Below are 18,079 nucleotides of genomic sequence, written 5' to 3' on the forward strand. Positions count from 1 at the left end.
ACCCCAAGGGAATCTACCTGTGGAGTACCACAAGGGTACAAGGTCCTTTCATCGCTGTTTTTTTTTTTGCAGAATTTTTTGCTGCATATTTTTTACCGAAAAAAACAGCTAAATATATGGGGGGTCGGTAGAGGGATATAAGGTTTCTGAGTGTTTCGGGGATAGATTCTAAATAAGTGGGAAGGGGAGTTTTGGGGAGTTAAAAAATGCAGTGAAATAAAAACGGGTGATGGAATGATATAGATCCTCCCCATCTCCACTGCTCTTCAACATATTACTGGCTCCACTAGCCAAGCTCATTAAAAGACATGGCCTCACATGCTACAACTATGCTGATGACACACAGATCATCCACAATGTACAAAACACACACGAAGAAAACACAAACCTGCAAGAATGCCTATAAGAACTCTACGTACGGCTGGATGAACACAAACAACCTCAAACTCAACCCCGGCAAACCAGAAATAATGGTTATATGCAAAAACAGCCACTACATCCCATGGCTAACAGAAGTAGGAACAGAACCAACACCATCAACAACAGTAAAGAACCTTGGAGTCCTGATGGACAACAAACTAACACTTGAGTCACAAGTAAATGCTATAATCAAGAAATGCTAATTCCTCCTGCACACAGTAAAAAGGATTCTACACTATTCCTCTCCTTCACCCACAAAACACTCACCATCATCGCACTCATCATGTCTAGAGTACACTATGCCAACAGCCTATACGTAGGAATGCCAGAATGCCTATTAAAGAAACTTCAGCTTAAACAAAACGCAGCGATCAGACTCCTGCTGAAACTACCACCAAGTTCTCTTCGCCCACTTTACCCGAGCACTGAAAATACTACACTGGCAACCTATAAAACAGCGAATAAGGTTCAAAACAATGTGCATAACGCACAGAGCAATCCACGGTCGAGGAGCAGAGTTCTTAAAGAAGAAAATGACCATCTACCATCCAGCAAGACCACTCCGATCAAGCTACAACATTCGCTTAGAACCAAAACCATACAATAAAAGAAAATTCGGAGGAGCATCTTTCTCACACCGGCTCCTAAAACATGAAATTCCCTACCAAAAAACATACGCAATACAAGGGATCATCTGGAATACAGAAAACAACTAAAAACGTGCCTCTTCACCCCAGAATCAGAAGGGAAGGAGTAAGAAATATCAATTCTGGCAGAAACAGGAAGCCCAGGGAGGGGCCTACACTCCATTGCCTAACCATCCCCAACTGGTGGGCGTAGGGCGGACATTTTGGACCTTTAATGCACAACACTGTCAAGTTTACAGAGGAATACCACAGTAGGCAGGGACCCCCGATTAGAAGTCAAGGGAGAGACCCATGAACTTACTAACCACCCCTAACCCTAGGGTGGGGGGAACACACCTCCACGACCCATGCCCACATACCGCTAGACTTCTATAGAGGATAATTACCACACCGCGATATACTAGGATACCAAACAATATCAAAGCACACAGGATGGTCATAGATGCTGACCACAGAAACCAAAGCAAAGAGGTAAGAAAACCCCCCCTGCCAACCCAATACTGAAACCTCTTTTTTCCACAAACTCTTCTCCTACAGAAACTCAGATGACCACATCTCTGCAAGGCACACTGCACGTACTTCACCACACTGCAACAACCTACAATCAACACATATCCATGAACAACAGCACATGGGAATCGCTCAGCGAACGGTGCAAACCATACTGAAGGTGCCAACAGAACATAATATCTCACTCTCCTATTCCCACTGCACCCTACTAACCGCTCCCACAGCCTCCCTGTTTCACACCGTCCTTTTTCAGATCCGCCAGAGCGCCAGGGGACCACTCCAGTGGTGATAGTGCACGGTACAAGTAACCTTTAACATTAACATTAACTTATATTTACAATAGAGATTTGTTCATAATGGTTTGTGCCACTACATTGTTCATAAAGAGTTCCTAAGCATCGATGCATCAAATCATTTAAGTAAGAGTTCATCAAAAGAGCGTGTGCCTTGTGCCCCATGTGGTCAGAAGTTGTGACAGGGATCGTCTGGTGGGCCCAAAGTCAGTCATAGCCTACATATAATGTTATAATGTTGTAAGTTCAGGTAGTAGGGACTCATATGAAATGTAAGTGTATATTTTTATTTTTCTGCTTTGTAATGCATCTTATTTCTTTTGTCCAATTGTTCCTGCAGGGACTGAAGATCAGTGTGTTCTGGGCCTTGTACTATGGCGTTCTCAGTGCTTTCGCTCCAGTATACAGCTGGATCCTTGTACTCAGGGGACTGGTGGGCTTTGGGATTGGTGGCGTCCCTCAGTCGTAAGTAAACAGTTAAACTGACACCATCTTTGGCCGTTATTAAATGAATCAGTTTTTACGAAAAGTACTGAATGCATGCCAATAAAATGGACCATAGCTGACACATTATGCATAGGGTCCAGGTTTTATTTCCAATTAAGAGCCAACCATTTTTTAAGCATAGGCTTTACATTCATCTACATAAACACAGATATTTAAAATGAAGTGCTTTTTGAAATAGCCTCTATATAGATCAAAAACATTGTCTGGGGGACATAATTGGATTTAGCAGCTGGGGAGAAGGCGCCAGCCAATGAGGATGTCAGGAAAACACGGGCTGAATCTAACAGTATAACCCCACGTTCCATCCGGAGGCAGCACCTTTCCCAGAGTCTGCCATGTTCAGCCTCCTCCAGCGTCCTTTCCCACCACCTCCCCCATCCTGCTCTGACCACGGTACTGCCTCCATCTGTGAACCCTCTGCCTCCCTCCCGGAATCCTCACTCACTTCTTGGTCCTACCTTCCTGGCTCTCCCGAAAGCCACTTCCTCCGTCATGGAAATGGAGCACAGGCGCCACCTTCAGCCCTTCTTCCATTTCCACAACCCCTGATGCGGAAGCACCAGGCAGGCCTGTCCTTTTTTACTAACCAAAAAAGCATTAGCACCTGAGGTCAGCACCTGGGTGCTAATAGCAATAATACTTGAGACAGCAGGGAGAATCACTCAGGGGCAACACACTTGTCTTGAAAGCAAGAAAACGCTGAGAAGCAACATGGTTTTTGAAACCCAGTCCCGTGTTTAGAGGCCGGTCTCATTTGTGCCCCTGGCTGTTACCACCCAATCCAGCCCACTCTTGTGGTTATTATTGCTTTAGTAAGACACAGAGTGTGCTATTTCTCTAAAACTATTTTCAATATCACAGTTAACTTGCCCATCTACTTTTAAGGCACATCTATCAATGGGTAAATTAATCAATAGTTCCTTTAGATTGAAAGTACTCTATGTTTCTATATGAACTTAAATAAATATAAAGGATTTAGCAGGAGAAGTTTAATAGCACTTTTGTATGCTTGCTCCACCATTTCAGGTAGAATTACTGCCCACAAGCACTGAAAGGGTCTGTGAGTGGAAATCGTTGATGACTTTGTATAGTTAAAGACACTACTGACAAAGGCAAGAAACACTACCTGTGGTGCCAGAGATGTCTGTCAACCCTGCTGCTCAAACAGGGACCTGGATAGACTTTAACACTAAGGTAGTGTAACTAAAATGCAAGACACTTAATATCGAACTGGTAGGAATAGTCCTTAAAGGACAGAGTGTAGAACTAGGTAGAAGAACTGGAGAAAGCAGAAACAAACCCCAACAAGGATCAAATGAACACACACAGCAAGCAGAACACAGACTACACCTAATCAACAACAGGGAACCAGGGACAGGAGCTGGAGGAATCAGGAGATCAAATCAACATGTTCAGCAAGCAGAACACACACTACACTTAATAATTAAGAACATGGAAGAAGAGCTAGAGAGACTAATAACACTCCCCAACAGGGATCGATTGGATCTAATGAATATGTACAGAAAGCAGAACACACACTACACCTAATCAACAATGGAGAACCAGGGAGAAGAGCTGGCGAAACCAGGAATAAACCATGGCAGGTATCAAATGAATAAGTATAGCAAGCAGAACACACCCGAACTACACCTAATCAAAAACAGAGAACCAGGGAGACGAGCTGTAGAAACCAGGAACAAACCGCAACAGGGATCAAATGAGCAAGTACAGCAAGCAGAAAACACACTACACCTAATCAACAACAGAGAACCAGGGAGAAGAGCTGGCGAAACCAGGAATAAACCATGGCAGGTATCAAATGAATAAGTATAGCAAGCAGAACACACCCGAACTACACCTAATCAAAAACAGAGAACCAGGGAGACGAGCTGTAGAAACCAGGAACAAACCGCAACAGGGATCAAATGAGCAAGTACAGCAAGCAGAAAACACACTACACCTAATCAACAACAGAGAACCAGGGAGAAGAGCTGGGGGAACCAGGAACAAACCCCAAAAGGGATCAAATGAACAAGCACAGCAAGCTGAAAACACACTACACCAAGCCACAAAAGGGATCAGAAGCTATGGAGAGACCAATAACACTCCCCAACAGGGATCGATTGGATCTAATGAACAAGTACAGAAAGCAGAACACACACTACACGTAATCAACAACGGAGAACTAGGGAGAAGAGCTGGAGAAACCAGTAACAAACCCCAAAAGGGATCCAATGAACAAATACAGCAACCAGAACACACACTACACCTAATCAACAACAGAGAACCAGGGAGACGAGCTGTAGAAACCAGGGACAAACTGCAACAGGGATCAAATGAACAAGTACAGCAAGCAGAACATACACTACACCTAATCAACAATCGAGAACCAGGGAGAAGAGCTGGAGAAAACAGGAATAAACTGCAACAGAGATCAAATGAATAAGTATACCAAGCAGAACACACACTTACTACACGTAATCAACAACAGAGAACCAGGGAGAAGTGCTGGAGAAGCAAGGAAGAATCCCCAACAGGGGTCGAATTAACAAGTACAGCGAAAAAGACAAGCACACACCCAAACCTCTCACCTCCCAATCCAGAGAAGGAAAGAAGCAAGAAAAGCCCACATTTCACAAGGAAAGGGAATGAATGGAGCAGGGAAACTTGAACTAGGAAAACACTAAAAGTGGTGAGCCCTATGGAACAAGACTAGACTGCCGAACATACCAAGTTCAAATAGAACTCAGTCTAACTGCACTCCTCAGGAACGTGGAATCACTGGAAATGTGCTTCCTCCAAACAAAGGTATAATTGAATGGTAACCCAGGAAGCAGAAGATACTAAGAAGCATACACAATTGAAATGTAATAATGCAAATATAAGGCATTAGGATCTAGGATTAAGGAACCAGGAACAACAGTAACTGCCACAAACAAGATAACTGCAACGATGGCCAGTGCTGGACTGAAGTAATTTGAGGCTTTTAAAGCTGACTAATGATCCTGTGCCTCCGGTGTGATCAAATACTAGCACCTGTTTACCACAGATGCTCTGTATACTCCATCGATCCTTGGCCTGTATTTATGGTGTGCAAGCCATTCTGGGAAGCGTAGTTATTGGAGTAAAATAATGTATTGATCGCTAAAAACCTGAAATGAATCCAGATGGGAAGTTAACTACTTAGCAGAGCTCACAGAGCACCCCAGCTATACGGTTTGGAAGAAATCCAACGTGGAATAGTGAGTGGATGGACACCAAAGCATGCCACCAAGTTGCAGCAGTAAGCGTGAAGGGGGCAAAAAAGAGCAATTGCTAAAAGAAAATTCTTGTATGGGCTGTAACACACTCAGAGTGTCACAGGGTTCAAGGAAATCACGTTTCTGCTCTCTGTGCAATACCAGAGGAGAATTTGCATGTGCATATCAATCCAGCCCGAATTGCCATGCTAATCTCCTCTGAGCAAGAGCCACAACCACAAACCGTAACCTCAAGAGCTGACCCATGAACCAATTATATAGAAAAGATGGAGTAACTGCACACCTAAATATGAGATGTTCTTATATGTTATGCTAGTAAGGGTATTCAGTCTATTTGAGGTGTGCGGGAGAAAAAATAATCCTGACACAAAAGATTGTAAGTCACAAAATGTAAAAACAACAGTCTCTTTTTGGCAAAGAACACTCTTGATCCCTGCACACTATCAGAGGCTGAAATTGCCATAGTGTTGGATGATGGTAATTAGAGTTCATCAAGTAATTTGTGGAGGGTATACATAAGCAGCCCCTGTAATGTCTAACAATATGATAATACGCTTAATGTATATACATTTAAGGAAGATTTTTTTTTAAGTTTCACATACTTTCAAGAGAACCAAATTATTAAACAACACAAATATCCAAACAGTTACTGAAATGTATTACTGATATTTAAGTGAAGAAAGTTATCATACAAAGTATATTTCAGTGTAGCTCAATTTGTTTTGGGAGAAATCCCTTCATCGGGATCAGAAATCAAGTGAATAAAAATACAACATTGTTCAAAGTGTACCAAACTAAAGTAAAAGGTTCTAAAATGTCAATAGTCTATGTTGGATATGTTTATGAAGGATGATTTACCTTTTTCTTCATAAAGTGATCCAAATGGACTCTTCTCAAGGTCGAAGTAATGGAAAGAGAATCACAATCACCCAGACAGGCTGGAAAATGTACTGAAGAAAGAACCACTGTAGTCACCGTTGTATTTAATAATGTAATGGTGTTGCTATACACGGAAATCTATTGCTCATCCAACTTTCGGTAGTAAATAATCAGAGCATTCTCTTCAAATAATCTCAAACAAGTACCAATTGTTTGTACCAAATGTTCAACAATTCTGAAAGAATAAAAAAGTCCAATCTAAAAGTTTGGCCCAAGATTGTCCAAACACAATGTGAAAGCAGCCATGTCCGCTATTTAACCCACCTCTAAGAATGGGCCTGTAGACTTGTATAGAAATAAATCAGAAATATGAGAAAATGAAAACTGTAGTTATGATCTCTACAGAAGTATGGAGAAACTAAGACTAGCCTTTAAATCTAATGTAGAAATATGCTGGATGCCATAAGAAGCACAGCTTCAAAATGGCTGCTTTTTTATATTTCCGCGAATTACACACAACGTGATGACATCAGAGTGACGTAATACGTTAGTGGAACTTATCCGATTTGATATGCACAGACAACAGGATTACAACTAGACTATCTATGTATCAAGATATTGATATTGATACATAGATAGTGGCCTCTTGCTGTGGCCCCTCTCACCCTCATGAGTAAAAAACCTGATCCCATCGGCCATGGCCTTTAGCAGGGTGTTCTTTGGCCACAAGTTGAGCCTCTGCAGAGTCCAAAGCTCCAGTTCGGGACAGTGACCATTGAAGCATAGAGGCCTGGTCAGTGCATGGGCATTCCACATGATGGTCCCGGCCACTTCCAAAGTCTACTGACGGAAAGGACACTGGTGCAGGATGCAGCACTAGTTGGTCCCACCAGTCCAAAGGAGGGAGGAACCATCAAGAATCTTCCTGGTCACAGGAAGGGCTTCACAGATAGATGATAAATGCAATACTGGTTGCCTGAAGCAGAAGTCCTATTGGTTTTCATTGCTGTCTTGTTGTCTTCAGATTCTTAACTCCTGTTTGCCATTTCCTGAACGACTGCAGCGCTCCTCTTCTTATACAGAATCCAGGCAGGGTGGGTTGCACCAGCCCACTATTAGTAGGGATCTGCACCATTGAAACATTTAAGGGGTATCCAATCAAGGCTAGCCACTTATCCCACGTCTGTCCAAGGTAGACCATGTGAAAGTGTATACCCTTACATGGATGTTTTCTTCTTGAGATGGCAGGAAGATGGCTAAAAATCAATATGGCCAAAGGACAGGACTTAGACCATATGCAAAGCCATGCACAACATGAGGACAATGAAGCAAAACAGAGTTCACTACCACTAGCATGTCATAGGCACAACAAAAAGGCACACACAATGTTGACAGAAAAACGAGAACAAGTGATACAAATACTCCTATAACACTTCACTTAAGGTGATGTGTGTTACACAACAAAAACACAAGAAATTAATAAATGGAGAAACAGTCTGCTTACACAGATTACGTGAGGGTCCCACCAGTACCCCCAAAATAAATGGGTTTAGCTGGTAAGTAAGCTCAGAAGGATTCAAACGTGAGCTAATGTTACAGGAAATAGACACATATGCTGAGGGTTCCTTTAAAACCAATGAAAGTTGCAATAAGAATATTTTCCCTAACAATAGCCACCAGCATTGCTCTGGACAACCCTCTGAACCATTGTGTTTCTGCCTGCTGTGTCGTTATGTATAGAAGGGGAAATCATATACAAAGTAGCCTTGGTCCCATCGAAAAGTGGGTGGTCCAACCCAAACTGTTAGGCCACATGCCTTCTGCAGGAGACCACAAGCATCCCCAGACATGTTTAATCCTCATTGGGTTTCAAAAGGGTATAGTCTTCAGGGACAGCAAGCTTGGAAATTCTGCAACCCCCTCTCCCCTAGGGAGGAAGAATGTTTAATTCTGAAAGATTCAGGAGAACAGAAAGATGAAGGTATAGTTATGTGTAACAACATACAACTTGGTTAGCGACAACATGAGTGAACTGGTGAGAAAACTGCCACTGATAAAGTAGAAAAATAATCACTTCTTCTGCTGTCCGAATTTGGGGTTAGGTATGCTAGATCCAAATTACTGATGTTTATAGTAAGGTTTTAACGAGCGAGAGAGAGTGAGCTGTCATGGTGGTTGACCGATACGTATGGCTCTCTTTTTCAAGAACGGGACTATGAGTGAACAGAGGATAGCACAGGGGTAACGTGTTGTTCTTGGAAGCAAGACCCATCAGAGCAACAGAGTTCTAAATCACGGACCCGCGCTTAGAAACCTAACTGAGGTATTAAGTGAGTTATAACAAAACAATAAAATACATTTTTGCAAAATAAATATTATTCTGAGATTTTTAACAAAACGCCCACTACTAGCAGACAAGTGGATAATATGACACAAGCATCAGAGTAAGAGGAGGTGGGACACGTTTCTTGAACTGCACACCTCTCTAAGATGGCTCTTTATCATAGAGCAGTAATGGACCAGTGGCACACTGGAATCACTGCAACACCCAGCCGTCATTTAATACGACAGAAGGGAGTATAGGTGAGTTGGGCCACACACCTGACGTGGTTGATATTCCACCTCAATACCCCCCAGAGAGTGGCTTAAGTTGAAGGAGTACAGTATCACACGTGTTTATGGGACTAATTACTGTCCTTTCCCAAGGTTATGAAAGCCCAGTCTTATAATCAAAAGTTGTATTGGATACAAATATTAAGCACAGAATATCGTAGCAACTAGGAGAAAGAACGAATGTAGGGCACCAGGTACAATACTTTGGATACTAACATTATAAGCATGGATCAGGGACATTTACCTTCAGGGAGAAACACAGTAGCCAATTACAATGAATTGCTAAACTATTTCAGTACAGTGAAGGACATATTTTGATATTTACATACAGTGTATTCAAGTTTTTAATTATATGTTTGACACTTTATACATAAACAATATTAAAAGAATATCAAAATCACTTTATCATCAGTTTTCCACTTTTAAAACAATACGTTAAAATAGATCTATTCTATAATGTTCCAATTTCTCTTCCATCTTTTGAATTATCACGTTCCACAAATTCATGAGCGCAATCGCAAGGGGGATGCATTTCCCAGCGATCCATCAAAGCCAAAAAATAGTCTGTTGAAATATGATCGTTTGTATGAAGAAATGTGCAAAGATTGCTCTTGGCTCGGACATGGCTTTACATTTTGTTAGCAAATGTTTAGTGGTCTCCATTTCCTTGTCACCTTGCATACTCTACGAAATCGATCCTTCCCTTCGTACTACCATCTTGCTCTTTCATGCCGGGATCCAATCTCTCAGACAGTTTCCTAAACTTGGACAGCTCATCATGTCCTCCCTCCCCATACACACTGCTGCTTGCAGGTGGATAATCCTATTGAATATCTACTTCATTTTGGTGAAGGGCCAGTGTGCAAGGCCCATTTCTTTCGTTTATTCGTCCTACTACTGTGTTCTTTGTGTGTGCAGAGAACCTCTTTTTCCATTCAGGGCGCTATGTATTCATCTTGCTGTTGTATTATTGGCAATGTTACTGCATGTTATGTGTGTTTCTCTCTGCTATCATCAGAAACGGACTTAATTGTTGCTTATTCAAGATGGAGTCCTTAGAAAGGGTCAATGTGTACAGTTTCAGCTCCATGTCGTGCCCTCCCATCTTTCTCAAACTTGGCATCCTCAACCTTCTGAACACCGCCGTGAACCAACTAAAATCTCTAGTAGGCCATTTAACTACAATGTTGTATAACCTTTACTACGAGTTGTGCAGGGCCTTGCTCAAATACAATGGTGATCCTCTTGCCATGTACATGTTCCCATGTGTACCCTGCTTAGCTAAGCATGCCGCCAGTTACTATGTTCCCTCTCTGTGTATTCAGCAACCTAGCCCTCCCTATACTGTAACAAGCTAGTTCCCGACAGTGTGGCAAGGCTAACTCTATCCTACTTGTGTTACATTCTGCTAAACAAATGACGGCTGCATAACCAATAACACCAAACTATTCTGGTTTCCTTATTCTGCATGTCTGTTCTTGTTTGGGGACAACTAGGGGTGTGGTTTTGCATGTCACAGGTCTTATCTGCACCATCACAGAACCTAGGCCAGGGAAACTCTATAAGATAATCCTGAGGGCTGTCTTCCAAATATGTGTATTGGATTAGTTCTAAGATATGTTTGTACTGGGTCAGTTTTTCATTATTAATACATCTGTCCCAGTCTCCTGCTTTTTAAAATAATCCCCCTCTGAGTACAGCATAATCAAGGATCCAATCATATGGATGAAGGTTAAACTTTCCGTAAATTCCTTACGTAAGGAATGGGCCTTAAGATTCAATTCCTCATTTATAAAAGCATATCTTCTTCATTTATTTTTTGTATTTTCATGTATAATGTACATCTCCTTATGTTTCTAAAGGTGTTTAGAGCCAATAGACCCAGTTCCAGATGAATGTTATAGATGTGTACTGTGAGAAGCCTGAAGGTGTCTCGCCCGCCAGTCCCCAGAGATCTGTCATCCAGGTGGCCAGGACACGGCCATCACTTTTGGATCCAGTTCCTGGGGGTGGACCAGTGCGCGAGTATCACCTGGATGAGGGGTCTTCAGGCAATGGTACTGGGACACAGGATGGCGAGACGTGGTATCCCCTTCCCTGTAACACCCTTTTCCCATCCTACCAGGTAGGATACTTAGGAATTCAACCCCCGCCCCCTTTCACAACGCGAACACTTTCTCACAGACAGCTCGCTGCGAGATAACACGGACTAACACACGAGCCATATACCTGACATTTTCCAATACAATGGTTAGGCAAGGTCAGGCAATAACTGACCATCACGCACACCTGACGTCCATTACACTTCCCCACACGGATAGAAGGCAGAGCACGAGAGCAAACTGTGAGCGAGGGAACGCACACAAGACAACAGCAGTTCAAAGATGGCAGTTGACGAAACAGAAGGGGATCGCAAGGAGGGATGTGCCCTTGACCTTTTCGATAAGGAACCGTTACTTTCACAAAACCTCATGAATGCAAAGCGTAAGACCAGGAAACCAGGCTGAAGAATCCTGCATTGTGTGTCGCAGGTACCCAGAGCCCTCGTTCATCAATAATCAAGGCAGGGAGAATCGCCTGCTGTTATGGTAGTGTCCTTGGCTCCTACAACAAAGCAGCACCAGTGAAATCAACACAGCCGGTGAGTTGGGGAGATTGATACCAGACCGGTCTGTGTTGTAGCCAAGGTTGCAAGCAGCAACATTGTATGATGAGCGTTGTAGCAAACAGTGTATGAAATGCATGTGATAACCAATGTAAGTAAAATTGAACAACAGATGAGTGATTGAACTTTGAAATCAAGATGAGATACCTTTGAAGGAGTGGTCGGGCACCTTATGCATGCTTACTTGAAGGTCTCTGTAAGGTAACCAACTGAGAGTTGACCAAGGTGAAACAGTGGCAAAGAACTATGCATCGAAGTGGTCCTGTGGCGGGTCAAGCAAAATCCTGTGCTCAAATGAAAGTCTTCAATGTTGGTACTGCCAAGAAAGTTGATGACGAAGTAGATAAAGTTGGTCCGAGCCCGAGCGAGAGAGATCAATTGAAAGCTTTGGGTTAAGTTTGTGTTAGAGTGAATTAAATTGGTCCGAGCTTGCCGGAGGGTTACTGATTGAAGACTTGGTTTTAAAGGGAATCTGAGCCCGGTTGAGGGGGATCCGAGGTGAACAGTTAATCACCCGAGAAATTGGATTCATGAAAATTCTACGAACATTGTGTGAAAGGGGATCTGAGCCCAGTTGTGGGGGATCCGAGGTGAATAGTGAATCACCTGGGAAATTGAGTATGAAATTCTAAGAGAAAACAAACTTACTGTTAGCTTGTCACATCAGGCCCTCTGAAAAAAGAGACTTTGAAGGGCAATGAGACTGGCACAGAAGGCTGTGATGCTAGTGTTTGAACATGCTAATGTTTGAACTGCACCCTCGTGCTAGAGAAACCAGAGACTGTGCTAAGCTCGAGTGTGCCGCCATGCTGAAAACGTGAGGAAGGGAGGCCAATGGCCTGAATATTCTGACATATCATTTCTCGAACACTTCTTTCTTTTGTATAACATTGTTTCGCACACTATTTGTATTTAGAGGTAAGGATTGGCAACAGGTTTATTAGTATAGGCCTTTTTATTTTGACAAGACCCCATTATGACTGTTATTATTATTTGATGGTCGAAGCTTGCTCCCATCTCTAGGTTTAGAATTAGATAGCCACTTTCCATACCATTTTTGAAGTTCAATAAACACCCTTGAACTGTGGTCACTTGTGTCTGTTTTACTGTTCTTATCATGATTTCCTTACAGTACACATTTCGGTAGTCCCAGAATCTGTTGAATTAAGGTAGCTGCTAAGGTATCAAGCCACTTAGGGGGTCATTACGACCCTGGCGCTAAGGCGTTAACGGCGCAGTAAAAAGCTGCGGCGCCGTTAACCCATTAGTGCCTAATTACGAGGTCCCTTTGCGGCTCCCGACCTTAACGGCTGGTCTGGACCAGCCGTTAAAGTAGGGACCCGCAAAGAGACCTTGAAGGTAATTACAGTACCGCAATTTGCGGTACCGTAATTACCGCCTTCCCCATTCCCATTGAGCCCTATGGGGCAAAAATGGGAATGGGGAAGGGCCAATGGTGCATGGGGAATTACCGCCCCCGCCATCCTTGGAATGGGGTGGTAATTCCCCATTGCACCATGGCGGACTCGTTACAATACCGGCAGCAACCATGGTGCTAATAGCGCCATTGGTTACCGCCTGTGTTGTAATGAGGGCCTTAATATTTATTTTGCTGTTACACTCCAGCCCATTTAAAATATTAGGTGTCAAACCCTGCTTATGAACCATGATAACACCTTTAAGACCATATCCACTGAGGTTTATAACATGTGCCGTGACCGCCGCCAACTTTCTATTCACTTTTTGCTTCGTAAAATTCTATACGTCTTCACTACTCCTTTTCTGAGTTACCAGCGCACCACGATATACATATTCTGCAGTTATCTTTATTGGTTGGTTGTTTACTTTCCATTTTATCAGCAAAGATTTTCTTTTATTACTGGAGCACATGATTATTTTATTTATGAGCACATTTATGGTTAGCTCATTTTCAGAAGGATATTTGGCTCGTCCTTTAGTGCTCTTTGCAGTCCAATTGCCGTACGGTCTAGGGGAATGATATCTGCATAGGGCATGTTTTTTATATTGCTTTCTCCCCACTCCGGAGGGAACTGACAAATATCATTCAGTGCCTTTGGCATATCTGCTATGTATAGGTTTAAGAGAACACAGCCTTGTTTCAAACCCAGGTTGGTGCTGATTTTCCTTGACAAGTCCCCCTCACCATTCAATCTTATTCTGACTTCTGTGTCTGTAGATAGCTGACAGATCATGTGTAAAAGCCCTTCTGGTATATTCCCTTGTTGTAATTTTTCCATAATCTTCCTCTAGGGATAATATCGAAGGTTCTGCTGAAATCTATATATGCAACATATAGAGGAAGAGTTGATATGATGTCTGCCAGAGTATTACATATAAAAACAATTTGAGTGGTACCATAGCCTTTCCTAAACCCAGTTTGATATGGGCTGAGGAGATGCTTTAGGTGGGACCAGTTAACAAGATCTTTTAGTGAAATGGCAGTGACCAGTTTGCCAGTTGTGTCTGATAATGCCAGCAATCTATAATTTTCTGTGTGGTCTCTGTCTCCAATTTTATGCACCGGAATAAGCAATTAAAGCTTCCAGCTACAAGGGACTTTATTACTTTTTAATATAGTTCTATAATGCTTCACAAGGAACTTGGACCACAACGTCAGATTCCCTTTCATGTTTCTATTAGTAATTCCCCCTGGCCCTGTCACACCTGAATTTTTCATTTTCTCGATGATTACTTGAATACCAATCTCATTTAAGTCCATTAGCTCATATATGCCAGTCGGGTCCCGGAAAACGTCATGTTCACATTTGGAATACTTATCCTTGAAAAACCTGTACCATGTGGACACATTTATTACTTGCATTAGAGAATATCCCATAACTGAAGTTTTATTATTGATATGTGACCAAAATGTTTTGGAATCATTAGTTGCTAGTATTTTGAACATCATTTGCCATGTAGCTGTTGTAATAGAATTTTCATGATTCATAAACCAGTTTTAATTTTTAAGTTTGTTACTTTGGATATTTTTCTCTTCCTCATCGATATTTGTATTGAAATTGAGGGTTCCGATGTTGCGCCTAAATGTGTGCTTTCTTCAAGCGATATGCATATCATATGTTTGCCCTATTGTGCTACTGATGTGCCTGTTCCCTTTTTGCCCCAGTAAACTACATACGGTACAGGCCAGCGTATACATTCTTCTGGATCTACCCAATGGGTTCTAGTTATTTCTTCATTTGCTATCGCAGGATCATTGTTTAATCTGTTCATGGTTTTTGTTATACATTTTATTCTGTTTCCTTGGCAGTTAACGGTTGCACTGTGTTCTAATATCCTACTAGCTTTTTTTTTTCAGTATTAAGGATTCATTTCACCAAAGCCTGATCACTCAAGTACTTTTTTTATAACATCATCTCATCCACCCATGAGAAATTGGAGCTGTTAATGAAAAAATAATCTAGAGTTGCCTTTTTATTAGACATGTACCATCCAATCCGGATTCAGTCCCAGATGCAGCACAGGGACAGCAACCATACATGTGGTGGACGACGCCCTCAACCTCCTTGATGACGGCCACCCCTGCCTTCTGGTTCTACTCAACCTCTCAGCCGCTTTGAAAACAGTATATCATTAGGCGCTTATGGACCCCCTACATCAGCGCATGGGGATCAGCAACCTTGTCCTACGCTTATTCAAGTCCTACCTCACCAACCATCAGCAGTTTGTTCAGATGGACTCCTCTAGATCACCAATGTGACCCATCGCCTGTGTAGTTCCGGAGGGTCCCATCCTCTCCACAGTGATCTGCAATCTATACATGGAGCTGCTGGGAGCCCTGCTAGCCACACACAACATCCACATACGCCAATGACACAAGTTCGACTCCATCAAGGACACCCATAGGCCCAAAACCTGCCTCTCCCTGATCCAGTCTTGGATGTGCAGGGCAAACTTGAAGCTCAACCCTTTTTGATTGAATTCCTACTCCTCGCCAACAACACCGAACATCCAGACATACAGACCTGGCTATCAATCATGAACTCTGTGGGCTTCACACCTGAGCTCATCGCCTGCGCCAAGTTCCTCAGGTTCCACATCGGCAAACACCTATCCTTCAAGACACACATAGCTAAGAAAACACAGACAGCTTGGTATCTGCTCTTCCTCCTGCAGAAAGTCAAGCCCTTCCTCCAGACAGCTTTAGATCCACCGTTCAAGCACTGGTCCTATCCCACCTAGATGGGGGCAATGCACTCCTTAAAGGCCTCCCGTTGTCCTCCCTTGTGCCCCCGAGAAGTGTCATACACGCGTCTGCATGCCTCATCAAGGGTCTTCGCAGATACCTCCACATCATCCCGGCACTCATCGTCTTCACTGACTCCCACTGCACGCACAAATCACCTTCAAGTCTTGTTGCATCATCTATAATCTGGAACAGCCTTCCTGCCTCCCTGAAACTTGAGGAGAACCATCTCCGGTTCCGGAAGCACCTCAAAACCTTCCTCTTTGCCTCTGCATTCTCCCCCCTTCTCCCCTGCTGAACTCCTGGCAGAAACTGCACTGGTTACCTGGCCACCCTTTCTGATTCTCGTGCTCCGCCAGTTGCCCTCCTGCACTGCCTGCCACCCCCTCTACCGGGGGACTGTTTTCTGTATCCCTACAGTCCCCCTACCAGCACTTATATCTGCACTTACCTTGCACTGCCACCAGTGGCCGTTTTTATTTATCTTATTTATTCAATTATCCCATGTACTGTACTTTTCCCTTTCCCCCTCCCCTGCACTTGCGCGATCTGAATGACACCTGGCCTAGTAGAATCGTTGTTCTGTCCTCCCCTTTGTTCCCCCTCCCTGCCTCGTCGCGCCTTGAAACACTTGTGTATAGGCGCGTTATAAATGCCATATCATATATCATATATATCATATATAAGGCTGTCACCCTCATGTCACCATGCTACCTTGCAGAGAAACTCAGCATCTTCAGCAGACAGTGCACCACCTGAAGTCAGACTTGAAATCCACCACTGCAAAAAGGAAAGGACCTGAAAACAAGCCTTCTCTGCCTATGCCCCAAGACTATGGAACCGCCTCCCCGTCAGCTTCAGACTCGCCCCAGTCTCCTACAATTCAGAAAAGAACAGAAGACCCACCTCTTCAAGGAATTTCTCTGCCTCAACACTTACGACATCACATCGCCCCATGCGTCACCTGACTCGCTAGACGACGCCTGTCACTCCCCTCCCTGCCACCCGAGAACAGCTGTACCTCTCCTCTATGCCCTTCTGTATCCCACCCCCTGCTGTAAATCTGTTCTTTTGTTACCTCTGAAAAGCCCCTGTTGCTTCTCGAAGCTAGGTCCGCGCTCAAAAAATACCATAATAATAATAATACCAGGTAGGATCTCCATGTGCTCTTTCATTGAGCATTATTAGGTCTCTACTGCACATGTAACTCAGACAATTCTTTCGAAATGTATTTCCTTTGCTACAAATTAACTTCGCCTACAGTATCAAATGGGACACATATTTGTTGCTGAATCATTCAAAGCAGTGTATGTTTAAGGGTGTCAATGATAAAAAAGGACCCTAGGCACACTTATGAGTAAAGGGCGAGTAAGCAATGTGTGATAGTTTCAGGAAACCTTCCTTTTGAGTTTTGAGCACATAAAAAGAGATTTGTCTTATGCCCACTAGGAACCTGAAATGGTGTGATTGATATTTCAGCACGTACTGCAATCCATGTGACCCTGAAGCAGATGGGGACAGCAGGAACAATGCTGGCTGCTGAAGGTCGAATGAAACACGTCTAGACCATAATAACTCCTATTTCAACCATTGCCCTGGAGCAGAATGTCCGCTCTTTTCATTTTCTAATTTACGTGATGCTCCATGAAAAAGCCGCCGACTTTGCCATTGATTTATGCACAATATAAAGTTTCATGGATTGAAGGTTGTATCATGGTGTGCATAATGCAGGCAAGTATTTGATGAAGGCATTGCAAATCATTCACAAGTAAAAAACTATAATATATTGAATACACTGTGCGAATCATAAAAGTAATCTGCTAGCATGTATCCAGTTTTGTAAATAGCTAACTCAAGTCCCACATCTGGGCATACGTAGCTCTCCTATGCACCCAGGGGTGGACTGGCCTATAGGGAACTCTGGAGGTTTCCCAGTAGGCCTCTGCACCCTGAGCCTCTTTTGTGAGGTATTTCCAAACGTTCCCATAGAAAAGGGTTGGGCTTGCATAAAATGTGTAATATGGGGCCACTTTGAAAATAATTTCGAGGGCCTCTTTTGG

General features: G+C 43.1%; 1 protein-coding gene across 4 annotated transcripts in view; it reads left to right on the forward strand.

The window, feature by feature from the left end:
* The window catches only part of SVOP (SV2 related protein), a 750,499-nt gene that overhangs the window by 530,360 nt on the left and 202,060 nt on the right, over positions 1-18,079 (forward strand). For all 4 annotated transcript variants that reach the window (XM_069619446.1, XM_069619445.1, XM_069619448.1 and 1 more), the window contains one exon: positions 2,211-2,335. In XM_069619446.1, coding sequence (XP_069475547.1) covers positions 2,211-2,335 — 125 coding nt within the window. The remainder of the gene's footprint in view (positions 1-2,210; positions 2,336-18,079) is intronic.

Source organism: Ambystoma mexicanum, chromosome 10, assembly GCF_040938575.1.
Source record: "Ambystoma mexicanum isolate Mex_15411 chromosome 10, UKY_AmexF1_1, whole genome shotgun sequence".
Lineage (NCBI taxonomy): Eukaryota > Metazoa > Chordata > Amphibia > Caudata > Ambystomatidae > Ambystoma > Ambystoma mexicanum.